Raw genomic sequence first — 16,530 nt, 5'->3', positions numbered from 1 at the left:
CTTTTCTTACCAGCATTGTGGTCAGACTTCCTGCTCAAACCAGTGTTGGTTGGTTATGCCTAATCTGCATTTTTCATGAAGAAAATGGGCAGCTTTAAGTGGGCAACAAAGTGAGCTGGGTGGTTTTAACTGTTCTCTATAGTACAGGTAAGATTAAAAACTATGGATCATGCCAAGGTTTGCCAGTGGTATAAACATTAATGAAATAGTGAAAAATATTTTTGTACTTGTGGGTGACACAGTGGCATAGTGGTTAGCGCTGCTGCCTCACAGTGCCAGGAAGCTGGGTTCAATTCCTGGCTTGAGTCATTGTCTGTGTGGAGTTTGTACTTTCTCTCCATGTCAGTGAGAGTTTCCTCTGGGTGCTCCAGTTTCCTCCCACAGTCTGAAAAATGGGCTAGTTAGATGCATTGGCCATGCTAAATTCTCCCTCAGTATTTCCTGAACAGGTGCCAAAGCGTGGTGACTAGGGGATATCCACAGTAACGTCATTGCAGTGCTGATGTAACCTACTTGTGACACAAATAAATAAACATTTTATCTATAGCTGTCATAATCACAGGATTTCTCCAACACCTGCCATGCATGTTCATTCAAAGATTAAAAAGAACACATTACTTTGGCTTTGGATTACTGCCTTGATGGAGAGGGAAAAGTGAGTGGATAAACACCATTACAAATAGCTGAACAAGCAAGCTTATTTTACAGGTCAGCTAAACATGAATGCCTTCCTGGACAAACGTCTGTTCGATGCAGAAACATAATATTTATGTGTAAAGAAACACCTACCAGCAGCTGATGTGTGCAACCTTCAGCAACTGAACAAAGCGATCCACTAACGGCATGCAGATAGGCCCAAGCAACAACTCAAAATTCGGTTGCATTAACTCACTCAATCCCTTCATGTAGCTGCTCTCACAACAGTACACCTTGTTGTGTGGAGTCACCATGTATGGTATAAAGGTGTAGTTTCCACAGGATGCCTTTAACAAAAAAAAATACAGTTGTACCATATTGGAAACTCAATTTTACTAAATCTGATAGCAAGCCTTTTTCTTCCCCTCATCGTTTCTTCATCTCCAAACAATGTAAAGCTAACTTTGAGAGGGCTGCATGGTGGCACAGTGGGTTTAGTGTTTGCTGCACATTTTCTCCATGTTTGCATGTGTTTCCTCTGGGTGCTCCGGTTTCCTCCCATAGTCCAAAGTTGTTCAGGTTTGGTGGATTGGCCATGCTAAGTTGCTCATTGTTGTCTCAAGATGCATAGGTTAGGGGACAAATACATGGGGTTACATAGTTAGGGCTGGGTGGGGTGCTCTGTCAGAGAGTCGGTGCAGATTCAATGGATTGAATGGCCTCTTTCTGCACTGTAGGAATTCTATTAAAAAAATTTTGATACATTAAGTTCAGATAATGAGTGTGATTTTCTGGCCACCAGATATCATCCAGTCCCAATGAAAATCAGAGAACGTAAGGCTGGCCTGCCGTATACCCCAGAGCCGGACACATCATGGCGGAGCCAGAAAATCCCTCCAGTGTCCATCAGTGAAAACACACTACAGAATTTCATAGGGGTCCCATCATGAGGAGAAGAATTTTCAGAATACCCAGTGCCACCAGGACAATGTCATGGATTGTGGAAACTACAGGCCAGGTGGTGTTGAGACCAACCAAACTACTGCAGTACTAAATCAAAACACTAAATAGTTCCCTCGCTAGGCTAGATGTTTCTCTGGAACGTAGACAAACATCAAATTATAGCAGGAAGAAGCCAATCATGTCTATCAGTTTTAGGCCCAAGTAGTACATAAAGTAAGTCATTTTAAAATGTGTGGTTTGCACGTTATGCAGATGTTGGATTCACCCTGGATTGATAAAGATGATTTTAAACCCTGCAGCAAATTCACAACCAGCCTTATTTATAAAAGGTCATTTTAAGAAATTACACAGGTACTGAATTCACACGCAAGAACCACCACAGATAAAAATTACCACAAGTGAGATTTTAGATTCTGCCTTTAAACAATGTGAATATTGCAAGTACAGTAAAGATTAACTTCTGGATTTGTAGAAGCAGGTTTGATATTACTCCTCGATCCCACAAACCGATCTTTAAAATGGAGAATTGTACGCAGCATTAGTGTGCAATACTTCCAGGAAGCACAATGGCACATTTAAGATGATGAAAACACGAAGCACAAATATAACATCCTGGTTTTCAACGATTGGAATCTATTTTTAAACCTTTAAATGGCATATTAACCACTTTATCTATAAAACATGGTATTTTTCAACCGGACACAATGTTCAGCTCTGACCCAAAGACTGCTACAGAAACTACTTTGGAAATAAAATTAGGAGCTACATAAATGGTCTCAGGTGTTAAAGAAAACCTCATGCAATATCGTTTTAGCAAAACCTACTGATTTAATTTAAATCTTGAAGGATGATTTTTCAAAAAAGAAAGTCAACCTCAATTTCCTCACTCTGTACGTGACCTTTAAGCAGAATCATGTGATCATCTGATCAGGTAAGTAAAATGCCAAACAGGAAGTCATGAATGGAGCAACATGCTGCCTTATTCATAAGCTATTTTACATCTTACGCGCTTACATTTTTGGGAGGTTAATTTGTTTTCCCAAATGCATTTGAAGCATGACCAGCATTTGGTGCAGAACCGAACAGAAGTTTTGGTATCTGCCTTTCTAACAACAGAATTTACAGTTTGGTCTAGGTGGAAGAGGTATGTCGCAAGCTTTCAATGTTTTCTTACTACTCATTATGATTTATTATGAACACAGAATCCTGCTCCAACAGCCATATTTTCTTCACATTGTTGGACCAGTAAAAAAGTTCCAACTCTGACCAGGGAATATTTGATAGAGACTTTGGAAGCAAAATAAAAAACGTCGACTGCCAACAAATATGAGTACCATTAATATTCAGTCATATTAGACAGGAATACCACTCAGGTAAATCACTTACAAACTATTGTCAGGATGCATGATTACATTTTGATATAGAAAGCAGAGATACCAAAAGGAAAACTAACACTAAGGCAGTGAATTCAGTCTGTGCAGCTCATGCAAATGAGGCTTATAGCGAATTGGTGGTTTATTTTATGTCACACCCGATGTTTATTTTCATTTCAGCTAATTTCATTCTTTCAGGTTGAATGATTACAGTGTTGTGCCCAAATCCCTATTACTAATGCATGTGCAGGCAACACAAACATCCTCGCAGATGGGTGATAACCTTACAATTTATACTGCCCATCATTATACAGTGGAGAGCTTTCAGTAAAGTTACACATGTAAGGCCATTACCTTCACTAAGTTTGATTCACAGTTAGAGGTACAGCAAAATTTAGACAATATTTTCTAATTAGGCTGATAAAATTCAATGAAGGCACAAGGTATAATGCATGAGGAAAAAGTAATTGAGAACATAGCTCCTTAATGTGCAATGTCAAATAAGATGAGGAAAGACTCAATGAGACCTACGGGTATTAGTGCAAATCAAAACTGATGATAGGAAACTTCTTAAGGAGCTCATATCTTTTTGCAATATCATTGGCGACATTACATTGCATTTTCACTAGTCCCACTGAAACCACAAACTTGTGTTCTCGATTATTACATTTGTGATGTGGAGATGCTGGCATTGGACAGGGATAAGCACAGTAAGAAGTCTCACAACACCAGGTTAAGGTCTAACAGGTTTATTTGGGATCATGAGCCTTTAGAGTGCTGCATTTCCAATTCTGGACAGGAATGCTGCTCCTTCCTCATACTCACCAGAGGAAGGAGCAGCATTCTGAAAACTCGTCATTCCAAATAAACTTGTTGGACTTTAACCTGATGTTGAGAAACTTCTTATTGCATTTGTAAGGATATCAATTTTTTTTTACATGATTTTTATTTCTAATAAATGCCGAAGAGTTACATGGACAGAATTGGCTTAAATTATGTGTTTGAAAAATCTGTCTTTCTTCTCTGATAACTTTTGGAAAATGTTGACTTTCAAGACTAAGGACTGTAAAGACTGCCATATATAAATAAATAAGCTGGGTGGCTAACATTGAGCTGAAAAAAATTAAAATGGTTTTACGAGGTTTTGAAACATGAAGGTAGTGAACTACAACTGTGATTTGAAAGCTTGACACATTATTAATTCACACTAGTTGCAGTTTAAATGCAATACAAGTGCTCCTTATAAAAAAAAAGGCATTTTCTAGTATTAAACCTAATTGTTGAGGTCTCACATCAGAATTCTTACAGCACAAGAGGTGGCAAATGGGCCCATTGTGTTGCAACAGCTCTCTAAAAAGAACATTTCACTTACTGCCATTTTCCTGCTCTCTCCCCATAACCTTGCATCTTCCTCCTTTTCAGATAACAGGCTGATTCCCTTCTGAACGTTTTGATGGAACCTGCCTCCCTCCACCAAACTCAAACAGTACATTCCAGAGCTTACACACTTGCTGCTGTAAAAACGGGCTATGTTGAGTTGACCACTTCACCCAATCTTCTATTTCCTTCCTGAGTTCTATTTACCAATTGTTCTTTAACCATGCTTTGCCAAATTAAACAAGTACTGAGCTACAAATTCCAATATAAAAAATACATGGATATAGCCTCAAAATATATCAATAGGTACAGGATCATAAGAAATAGGAGCAGGAGTAGGCCATCTAGCCCTTTGAGCCTGCCCCGCCATTCAATAAGATCACGGCTGATCTGACGTGGCTCAGTTCCACTTTCCCGCCTTCTCCCCATAACTCTTAATCCCCTTGCCTATCAAAAACCTATCTACCTGCGTCTTAAATATATTTAGCGAGGCAGCCTCCACCACTTCAACAGGCAGAGAATTCCAGAGATTCACCACCCTTTGAGTGAAGAAGTTCCTCCTTAACTCCGTTCTAAACTGCACCCCCCCCTTACCTTGAGGCTGTGCCCTCTAGTCCTGCTGTCCTTTCTGAGTGGGAAGAGCCTCTCCACCTCTATCCTATCCATCCCATTCATCATCTTATACGTCTCAATGAGATCTCCCCTCATTCTTCTAAACTCTAACGAGTACAAGCCTAGTTTATTCAGCCTCTCCTCATAGCTCAACCCCCTCAACTCCGGTATCAAATCAAATTGTCACTATTTTTGCCTTTAAAAACTATTGGATCGCAGGTGTCTTCTGCAGTAACGTTATACTACAGACCATATTTCTTGAATATACTACACTTAATAATCACTAAGTCTTGAAATTCATTAAATAGTTTCTAAAATCAAGCAAAGGTTGTACTTACGTTTTTCTTCTGACAAATGATTTCCTGTAAAAAGACAGAGACAAATCAGCATTAAAGTACATTAAAGTAAAAGTACATTACATTAAAGTAAAACTTCGACCTATTCACAATGTTTAATAAAGGGCAACACAAAATACTTTCAACCACCCTGCACAGAGCAGGAGCACAATAAAAAAATTACTAATTATTATATTTCAGAACATTTTATTTTAGTGTGATTACTACAACGAGTTTTTAAAAGATGTGACGAGAGATGACCTTTGTCTGCTGAGAATTCCAATCAGAATATGACTGTGCAGCAGTAAATCTATCTAATGCTACTAAAACATTGAATTATATTGTCATACATTTTCTCGGTGGAATGAAAAATTAAAGTAAAAAGTAAAAGTAAAAATTAAAGTAAAAGTACATTACATTAAAGTAAAACTTCGACCTATTCACAATGTTTAATAAAGGGCAACACAAAATACTTTCAACCACCCTGCACAGAGCAGGAGCACAATAAAAAAATTACTAATTATTATATTTCAGAACATTTTATTTTAGTGTGATTACTACAACGAGTTTTTAAAAGATGTGACGAGAGATGACCTTTGTCTGCTGAGAATTCCAATCAGAATATGACTGTGCAGCAGTAAATCTATCTAATGCTACTAAAACATTGAATTATATTGTCATACATTTTCTCGGTGGAATGAAAAATTAACTGTCAGTTTGACGTAGTTGGTGGCATCCACACTCAAACAGAAACTGAGTTCAAACCCGACTCCCAAGATTTTGAGCTTAAGGTTTACTTGGAAGCCATCTTTTAAGTATGATCTTCCATTGAGGCCCTATCTGCCTAACACAGATGATGAACAGAGTTCCCCCAGTTTCTTGGCCTTTCCGTGCATATTTGGTGACAATGGCTGAACTTCAATATTTCAAAAAGCAAGTAATTAGCTCTCAAGTACACAGATTTCAAGAAAACAACCCATAGATGCAACTTTTTAATTTGCTTTGACTACTTTGTGCCAATGCTGATGAATAATACATTGACCAAGTTGTCCACATTAAAGTTCTCTGTTCCCTCGCTACTGACTTCATTCCTCTCGCTGCCAACTATTCTAAACTGAACCTGTCAGTCACAACCTCAAAGTCATATTTTACCCAAAGATAATTTTCCAACCTCATATTCATATCATCACTAAGATTATCTATTTCCACTTCTGCAGCATTGCCTAATTTTGCCCCTGTCCCAATTCATCTGTTGCTGAAACCTTCATTCTTAAACTTTGGTACCTCTGGACTTGGCAGTTCCAATGCACTGGTAGGCAGCCTCCCACATTGTATCTTCTATAAACTTGAGGTCACCCAAACCTCTGCTACTCATGACCTTACTTGCACCAGTCATCTATCATCCCTGGACTTGTTGCCCCATAGCAACTCCCAGTCAAGTAATATCACAATTTGAAGTTCCTTGCTCCAAATCTCTTTAGAGCCTTACTTGTACCATTTCTGCAATCTCTTCCAAGCCCACAATCTTCCAACACATCTGGATTCCTCTAAATCTGGCCTCGTGGCCATTCATGATTTTAACTGCTTAATTATTAGTCGTCATACCTTCAGTTGCCTAGACTCCAAGCTCTGGAATTCCCCCTCTCCTTCCTTTAAGAAGCTCTCAAACCTACTTCTCTGACCATGCTTTCAGCAATTTGATTTCCTACTACTTTGTGGTTTGGTGTTTAATTTTGCTTTGTATGTTCCTCGGGCACTGCCTGGCCACTGACCACCTGGAGGGCTTTAATGGCCTCCAGTCCCACTGGCAAGGCCATCACACCTGGTCCCCACTGGTGGGGAACGATACCTAATCCTTGCCGGTGAGGACCTCCATTGGAAAGGCTACTAAGGCAAGTGAGCTCCGACACAATCGTCCTGGGCTTACTAACAACAGCAAAATTAGATAGTAAATATTTAAATTAGCTTCATGCCTTTCCTGAGCACGCCAATAGAACAGGGATGAGAAACCAGGCGCGAACAAGGTATTTTGCCTCTCACATGATTTTAACCAGTTGTGACAAGCCAGTACAATTGTCCCCATATCTTATGTGCAATTACAGTCTGATTTCTGGTGAGTACATACTCTCAGCATATTTAGAGCAGCCGGAGAACAGTTAGTGTGGAAAATTCACAGAATTATCACCCTAATTAAAAGTTTATTTATTCGTGTCACAAGTAGACTTCCATTAACATTGGAAGTTAATGAAGTTATTGAAAATCCCCTCGTTGCCACACTCTGCTAAATCCTTCCTCAGCGTCCCCAAATAGGCATCAATTTGGGGACACAGAGGAAGGATTTAGCATGGCCAATGCACCTAACCAGGACATCTTTTGGACTCTGGGAGGAAACTAATGCAGACACAGGGAGAATGTGCAGATTCCGCATAGACAAGCCAGGAATCAAACCAGGTCCCTGGCACTGTCAGGTAGCAGTGATAACCAGTGACAATGCATTAGGGCTGTTCCTCTGAGGTTCGGACTGAAGCATTTTGTTGGGACCATAAGCACACGATAATTTTATGTGCAAAAAGAAAGAAAATGGATATAAGCCAAGAACACATTTCAGCTTGTTCAAGCTGAGAACATGGACAATTGAAGTCATGTCATCAATGATGGAATGATAAAAGCTTAGACAATGCAGGAGGGCTGGAAGGAAGTTATAAAGATAAAGGTGTGAGGCTATGGTGAGATTTGAAATCAAAAATTCAAATATTAAAAATCAAAGTGTTGCCAAATGGGAACTAATGCAGGTCAATAAGCACAGGGTGATGGATGAGTGGTCTCGGCACATACTAGGGAAAAAAAAAGACAGCAGACTTTGGGATGTGCCAAAGTTTGAAGAGGACACAAGGCAGGAGGACAGCCAGGAGAACACTGAATTACCTCAAGTCAACAGGTGACAAAGGCACAGGTGAGGGCTTCAGCAGCCGACAAACAGAAACAGGGACAAAGACATGCAATGTTAATGAGGTGAAAGTAGGTGGTCTTAGTGATGGGAAGAACCTGGCATAGGAAAGTCCATTCAGGTTCAAACACGACACCAAGTTTGTGAATAATGTGGTTCAGCCTTGAACTGCAGCCAGGGAGAGAGATGGAGTCAGTGGCTAAGGAATGAAACATTGCTAGGCTGTTTGCACAATGTCACGTTCATACTGTTTGTTAAGGCAGGTCACATGGGAGTGAATTTCAACAGGGGTTTTCTCACTTGTCCACTAAAAAACTTTTACAGCATTCTTCCATGGTTTCCACAGCTTTTCTGACAAAGTTATTGCAGGCAAGCAGGACAACAGTCACTGCAATTTACCTGCCAGTGTCTACATTGATCCTGTTTGACAAAAAAAAGGAAAAATGCTGGAAATACTCAGAAGGTCAATCAGTAAGGCAATTAAATGCTCTGTTTACCACTAAGGATTCAGTTCTGGTGAATGATCTACATCTAAATTATTAATTGTCTTCTCTTTACAAATGAGAATCAGCCATATATCTATTTCCAACAGTTCAGAGTCTTTTTTTGCTTTGGATAATATTCTCTAACCAGCAAAATGCGTGCCCTCAAGCTACAAGAAATAGGGAATTTAGTGGCACTTTCCATAACACTACCAACTGAAATCGAACAGGAGCATGCGTTACTGATCTAATAAAAGTAGAAAATGACGTAAAACTCAGCATGTCAAACAGCTTCTGTGAAAAGAAAGATTGAGTTAAATGTTTCAGTCAATGGCTTTTCATCAGAACCAGGAAAAGTCAGCAGTGTGTGCATTATTAAAGAATGTTCTGTTATGTTCCTCCCACACAGACAGTTGTAAGATCTCCCTCAGATAAATCCAGCAATTGAAGTACAAAATGTTTGTTTCATATGAACAGTTCTACAAGATCCTGCTATTCTAAAATTATACAATTGGCTGAATTCTGCCCTTTGCTAATCAACTTAGCAGGAAGCAAAAACACCACATAATGGCAGAATGTAAAACAGCCCTTTAAATTTTTAAGAGGGTTTAAATAAAGACCCAAAGCAATCTAACTTATTATCTTTAAATAATGTGAATAAAAAGCCATTGAGCTCTTCTAACAACAGTTTTAACAAATTCAACCACTCGAGAGACGATCACAAAAGTCAAGCTCCCACACATGGTCATATTTTGCCTGAGCAACAGTCGAGTGCAGTAGTGTTGTCAGTTTTGCCTGTGAACAACATGCTCAATGTCTGCTCCTATGTCAAATAGAAATGCATCAAATCCTAATCCTAAACGTGCCAGAGTCTGGTGTGGAGGAAGCACCCAGGACCTGGGTCGTTCCACCCTATGATCCCATGCTGCAAAGATCTGAACAAATCTGGATGCACGAAAATTCAAGGCAGACTAAGAGCAGAGGAGGAAAAAAAATGTCAATTGTAACAGGTAGAAACATGTTGAGAGATTGCTCTTGTGACAAGTGTGGAAAGACTGAAAAGATTAAGGGAAAAGCAAAAGATGGCAGATAAAAGCACATAGAATTGATAATTCCATGTGGAAAAAAAATCTTGGGAGGAAAAATGTTTTTTGTTTTAAGTGCCAAATCAAAATAGATTGTTGAAATCTTGTTCATTCTTCGAGGCAAAGATGACCATGTTGATGTTTTTCAAAGGATTCCAGTATGTATGTAGGTGACTGCTGAGGCAAGCCTAAGCCCAGAGGATTTGGCTGCAAATCGGACAGGATGCTGCAGACAATTGAATTTTAGATGAGTTGCTGGCTTGGGATTTCCTCTGCTTGTCTATTTTCTGTCTGCTTCTGACATGCGCTTGCTTTTGAAGAATGTGCAATGATCCTGGGCAAGTTGTGCCGAAGAGTTGAAATTAATATCAAGATTCTTAAGTGAGGCCTTCAGACTGTCCTTACAGTGCTTCATATGAACACAAACAACAGCACACCCCAGCTTCAAACTCTTCATAGAAGATTCACATTTGTAAGGCATTCTGATATACAGTTGAATGAACCAGAATAACATCAAACAATATATTAAGTAGACTGAGTTGGTATCTAGGTTAAGAACATATGGCACGATACGTTAGCACAGTGGTTAGCACTGCTGCCTCACAGCTCCAAGGACCTAGGTTCAATTCCTGGGTTGGTTCACTGTTTGTGTGGAGTTTGCACATTCTCCCTGTGTCTGTGGGGGTTTCCTTGGGTGCTCTGGTTTCCTCCCACCGTTCAAAGATGTTCGGGGTTAGGTGCATTGGCCATGCTAAATTGTCCTTTAGTGTCCCAGGATAGAGGGATTAGCGGGTTAAACATGTGGGGTTACGGAATTAGGGCCTAGGTGAGATTGTCAAATGTAGACTCAATGGGCCGAATGGCTTCGTTCTGCACTGTAGGGTTTCTATGATTCTAAAAAAGTGATGTACTCCTGGTTTCTTTCTTAACAATTGGCAATATTCCTTACACTTTAGTGGAAACAAGCTCTCAGAACTCCAATAATTGCACTTTTTAAATTGAGTCCAAGTATTTCTATGACAGAGATGCAGCCCTTTGTATTACTGTAATGATCAACTCATTACCCACAACATGAAGCACCAGGAAATACAAAGCCACCTAACTTTACCTGCAGTGACTGAAGTGTGTCTGAATTTGTATCACAGTATAAAATTATATTATTTGCCATGCTGAAGCTCTCCCGCACTCCGAGATGGTAGAACAGGGAAGGTTGACGGAAAGCATCGCTCATCTCCACCACAGCAATATCTGCAAACAACAAATAGCAAAATGACTAGAATCTAGTTAAATATGGTAACAAGTTAAATGAAACAGGAAGAGAGGGGGAAACCTGGCTGCATCCCAATTCTTCGATGCATACGTGCCATCCATTCAGGATCCATGGGGCAATTATCCAACACCACTTTGACAATGGCAGTTCAAGTTTGCACTGTATTCATTGGAACACTAAACTGGCATTGGTTAATTTGTATATCAGAAGGCATGTGAAAAATTGTGGTGAAAGAAAACTTTGATATTTCACGATACCTCAGCTTTGTGTGTACACAGATGAATCAGCACAGCTGCATAAAACAAAGCAGTGCCAAACACCAAATCTTATCACGTTATATACAGCAAAATAAGTAGTAAAGACCATAAAGCAAAAGTAAAACACTCGCACAACAGAAAGGACAAATTCTGGACTTCAGGTGCAAGTCTACTTGTGACACTAAGAAATAAACTTTAATGACCTGATTATTTTGGTCCATACTACGGAAACTCTATTTTTTCTCCCAATATCCCATAAATCATCAAGAATTACAGAGGCAAACTTAAGAACACCTGCCTTTTGCTTGATGTCTGCCAAATGCAAATACTCCAGTGTTCTGGGTAACCAGATCCAACAGTCAAAAAAAGCTGCACAACATTTTTGGTACGTGCCAGGGTCAATTTGCATAACTGAACAGGTGTCAAACATAAAATTTAAAAATGACAGAAATCCAGGAAAAAAAAACACTTTTTCTTTCCAGGGTCACACATGAACAACAAACTGGCTGGCACAAAATAAAAGCATTTTTTTTCATTTTTAAAGTTGCTTCTTATCCACCATATTTCACAAAAGAACACTGCACAAAGGTTAAAGCCCAATATCAAAAACAGAAAAATGCTGGAAAATCTCAGCAGATCCTACAGCAAGTATGGAGGAGAGAATACAGCCAATGTTTTGAGTCTTGATAACCCTTCAGAGTTCTAATACCCCACATAATGGCCTTTTCAGTAGATTGTAACTGTGAATACCATCAGTGAGTTTTACCATTGCTGCACAGTGTATTTACCTCATCAACCCAATTGTTTGCGCATGTTCATTGCCTCAGGATATCTAGCCAAGGCAGGGCAAGCCTGCTTTGTTGTGAGATTTTTTTTCCCCCCCCAAAACAAACAGTGCCCCTGGGAACACATCCTATAGTCACTCGATACCAGTTTTGGGAGAACAGGGTTAGCCAGGTGGAGATGAATGGAAGCCGGTTGAGTCTCTGTTCAAAGAAAAAGCAGAAAACTAAGACTGTCCTGGTAGGAGATGGAGACATCGAGAGGTTGGTGAAGAGAAATGGGGCCGGGGATTTGGAAACCATTAAAATAGTGACAGAAGAATCATGGATATAGGAGGGAAAAAATAAAATCGGGATAGGAAGAAATCAGTTCAGTGGGGCAGGAACAGTCTGAAATTACAGATCTACCACTGCAGCCCTATTTGCGAATTTTGGAAGTAAAAGGTAGAAGTGTTCAGGGTTTAAGGACCGTAACTTTGGAGGAATGGGAGGGAAGATCTCAAGAGAAGATGAAGTCAGTGACAGTCTGAAAACAGTGGCTTGATATTTGATATGGGTGGAAGCTTTGGCTTGGACAAGTATCTTCTACTTATTCCACAGAAGGCATAACCAGTACTGACACTGACTCCCACCTCTCTGTCTGGTGTGGAACTGACTGCATCATTGTTGTGTCCTGCTCTTGATGTGGACTGGGAAATTTCATCAATTTTACTTCCGACTTCCATCTTTCACTCACTTTCATATAATTCAAGAATGTACAGGATTGAGATAGAGAATCTGGTAAACTGCTGCGGCAACAATAATCTCTCCCTCAATGCTAACAAAATGAAAGCATTCTTTCTGGTCATATCACAGCTTGGTATGGTTCCTGCTGTGCCCAAGACCGTAAGAAACTACAAAAGATTGTGAATATAGCCATCACACAAACCAGCCTCCCATCCACTGACTCAGTCTACACTTCTCTCTGCCTTAGCAAAGCAGCCAGTATAATTAAGGATCCCAGGCATTCTCTCTTCCATCTTCTTCTGGTCAGAAAAAGATACAAAAGTCTGAGGTCACATACCAACCGATTCAAGAACAGCTTCTTCCCTGCTGCTGTCAGGCTTTGAATGGACCTACCTTGCATTAAGTTGATTTTTGTCTACACCCTAGCTGTAACTGTAGCACTACATTCTGCACTCTCTCATTTCCTTCTCTATATATGGTATGCTTTGTCTGTATACCGTGCAAGTAACAATACGTTTCACCGTGTACTAATACAAGTGATAGTAACAAATCAAATTCAAATTGATTCATCTTAACTCTTCTGTCTCCATTTCTGGGCAAACATTCACTACAAGCCCATGACTCCCACAGTTATTTCAATTACATTTCCTCAATCCTCGCTTCCCTGAAGGATTCCAGTCCATTCTCCCAGTTTTTCTGCCTCTGTTGTATCTGTTCAATTATGTAACCTTCCACATCAATGGTTTTGTCATCATTTTTCCACAGTCAAGGCCTACTCTCCCCCATGATCTCTCTCCCCAGTGTGGTTGACAAGGCCCTTGACCTTGTTTGTTCCATTTTGCGAACTTCAGCTCTCACCCCTTTCCCCTCCCTGTTAGACCTATGATAGTGTTCCTCTTGTCCTCATCTTCCACCCATCCCTACATTCTGAAGTTTATCTGCTGTTTGCCTGTTTTAAGTGTCTGTAGCTCATTTGTTAGTGGAAAGTGGAGGACCTTCTGTTGTTACCAAATTATTTCTTCCTTGGGAAAACCTCCTCTGTGCCACATTCAGGGAAGCAGAATGATATGTAGCCTCTATTGAAAAGCTTTCACCTTATCCACCCTGCCTCAGTCAGCTTACCTTCCTCCTGCTATTGTTCTTTCCTGGTTATAAAAGTATATGATGGAATTGCCACATTGAGACCTAAAAGGATACCATTGCAGAAGGACGAATGATTTCCTAGAACTGCAGAAAGGCTGTTTGCTGAGTCCTTTCATGGCAGCAATGTGATCACTTTCAAAGTTGATATTTTAGAAAAGCTTTTTATTTATAAGAGAACGTTAATTCAGTAACTTAAAAAAAAATCATGACATAGTCACTGCTTCCTAAGACTCCACTGTCCCTATTCAAAACAAAACACATCAGATACTCTTCTGTATCTATGGTAACCAAGATGGATATGTCATACTGTCTCTCTGACACTAGTGCCATAGGGACAGAGAACAGTAGCATAAAGCCAGCTGTTAATTCCAATACAGAGCTTACTTCCATGTGTACCACCATCTGAAAAGGGTTGATCCTCAGCTTTTTGATCCACTCTTACTTTCCTGATCAATAGTCAACAAGTACTGAGATGGGCAGGCATGTCAGTGGACCTTCACATGGGTTTTTTCCAGAGTCTGCCCACAGTGGCCACCTAAGATCCAGGTTGTACATGATCCATGGGACTGGAGTTCACTGTGGCTGGAAGCCTCTTTGCTACCTTCTCTGCTTCAGGATAGCTCTGGAGAGGGAGCACATGGCATCCACTGGTATGCTTGATGCCCCCCTCCCATAATTGATGGATACTGCAGAGATTGCATCATTCTGTAAAAGTTTAGAATGGCATTTGATGAGTTTCCATTTATTAGACAGCACTGGGGCAACCAAATGCATGTCCTTATTGGTTTCATTATAGAAGACATACCAGACCTCACTGTCCCTGCAAAAACACACAAACACACGATAGTGTTTAAACAGGTACTAAAATTCTGACGGAAGCCTTAGCAATTGATCACATTCTCGATTTTATTTCTAAAGTCCAAGAAATGATAGTGATTCAGTTTGTCAGAAGCATTAATTCGCTAAATTCTCTAGTATAAACTAAGTGCAAGCTGTTTTTTGAAGACAGTCTGAGAAAGTATTGAACTCCAAATGGTGTCATTTATTAGCAGAATGATGGGCATGGAATGGGTGTGTTGTCAAACACTGGATGCCACACCCCTAGCATGGCCAGACATGACGTTGTGCAGTCTGTCAACAGCTCAACCTGCAGCAGAGGAACAGACAACTTCTTTAACCCATTGGATACACTTTAGATCAAATTACACCGCTTACTGTATGTTGAGACAGTACTACAGGTGTAACACCAGCATCTTCCACAAGAAAGTGGTGTACCAGACCCACATTGAGTTAGAGGCTGGAATTTTCTGGCTCCCTGGAAGCCATTAGACTTTTGGCTAGCCCGCTATATTCCCTGTGACAAATCCCACTACCCAAGGGCTGGAAAAAATCACAGCCTCACTGTTCACTCAAACTGATCTCTACACCAATAAGCTTGACCTGTGAGCATCCACAGAGCTCAAAGGCATCCGAAGGCCAATGAAATCTTGAAAATTATCAAAGAATGAAAGCATACTTTTCCAACATTGAAAATGTGACGCAATTTCACAAGTCAGCTTAAGAAGAAAGTTTAAACACTTGCTATGTCTGAATTCTACAGCTATTGTTACATGACAGGATAGCCACAGACTGCAATTAAAGGACACATCGTGTACCTGTGCAAAGTAAATATTATGCTGTATTGCCATATAGCAGGCCACTAATGCCAACAATTCCTAGTGTTTGCCTTTGATGCAGCTAATAATGGAAAATCACGAGTAAACCTGGAAGATTCACAACAGCTGGCCCACAATATCATTACCATTAAGCCAAGCCCTTGTTCAAAAAGAGAAGGGCATATCAGGTGCACCATTTAAAAAGAACCAAGGATGACCAGAGATATTTGGGATACAATGAAAAGGAAAAGAGAAAGGCTTTTAAAACATACAAAGGAGCAAATCACTTGAGGCATTAGTGAGGTACAGAAAGTGCAGGGTGAAGCTTAAGAAAGCAATTAGGAATGCTAAATGGGCATACGAGAAAGGTCTGGCTGGTAAAAGTCAGGAAAATTCCAAGATATTCTATAACTATATCAATGGGAAGAGGATAACCAGGGAAAGAGTAGGGCCCATTCAGGACGAAGAAGGCAATCAGTGGGTGGAACCAGAGGACACTGGTAGAGTGTTGAATGAATACTTCACATCTGTCTTCATTCAAGAGAATGAGGGTGAGGGTATGGAATTCAGGGAGAGGAACTGAGGTTCTTGAGCAAATTGACATAAGGACAAACGTATTAGAGATGTTGGCAGCCTTAACAGTGGCTAGATCTCCAGGTCCAGATGAATTGTACCCTAGGCTGCTGTGGGAGACAAGAAGAGACACTACTTCTGACCCAGATTTTCAATTTCTCTTTGACCGTGGGGAAGTGTCAGATGACTGGAAAACAGCTAATTTAGTTCCGCTATTTAAAGAAGGGTTGCAGAGATAAACCAAGGAACTACAGATCAGTGAGTCGCATGTCAGTTGTAGGGGAACTATTAGAGAAATCTTTGAAGAAGGGCAT

At 40.2% G+C, this 16,530-nt stretch overlaps 1 protein-coding gene across 1 annotated transcript in view; it reads right to left on the bottom strand.

Annotated features, from left to right (window-relative positions):
- LOC145345099 (mitogen-activated protein kinase kinase kinase 5-like) overlaps window positions 1-16,530 on the bottom strand; it is a 139,750-nt gene that overhangs the window by 104,698 nt on the left and 18,522 nt on the right. The window contains 3 exon segments of the mRNA XM_080192701.1: window positions 790-983; window positions 5,300-5,323; window positions 10,919-11,058. Of these exon segments, the coding sequence (XP_080048827.1) occupies window positions 790-983; window positions 5,300-5,323; window positions 10,919-11,058 (358 nt within the window).

Source organism: Carcharhinus amblyrhynchos, chromosome 7 (genome assembly GCF_965287045.1).
Source record: "Carcharhinus amblyrhynchos chromosome 7, sCarAmb.v2.hapA, whole genome shotgun sequence".
Taxonomy (NCBI): domain Eukaryota; kingdom Metazoa; phylum Chordata; class Chondrichthyes; order Carcharhiniformes; family Carcharhinidae; genus Carcharhinus; species Carcharhinus amblyrhynchos.
This window is presented reverse-complemented; position numbering and strand designations above follow the sequence as displayed.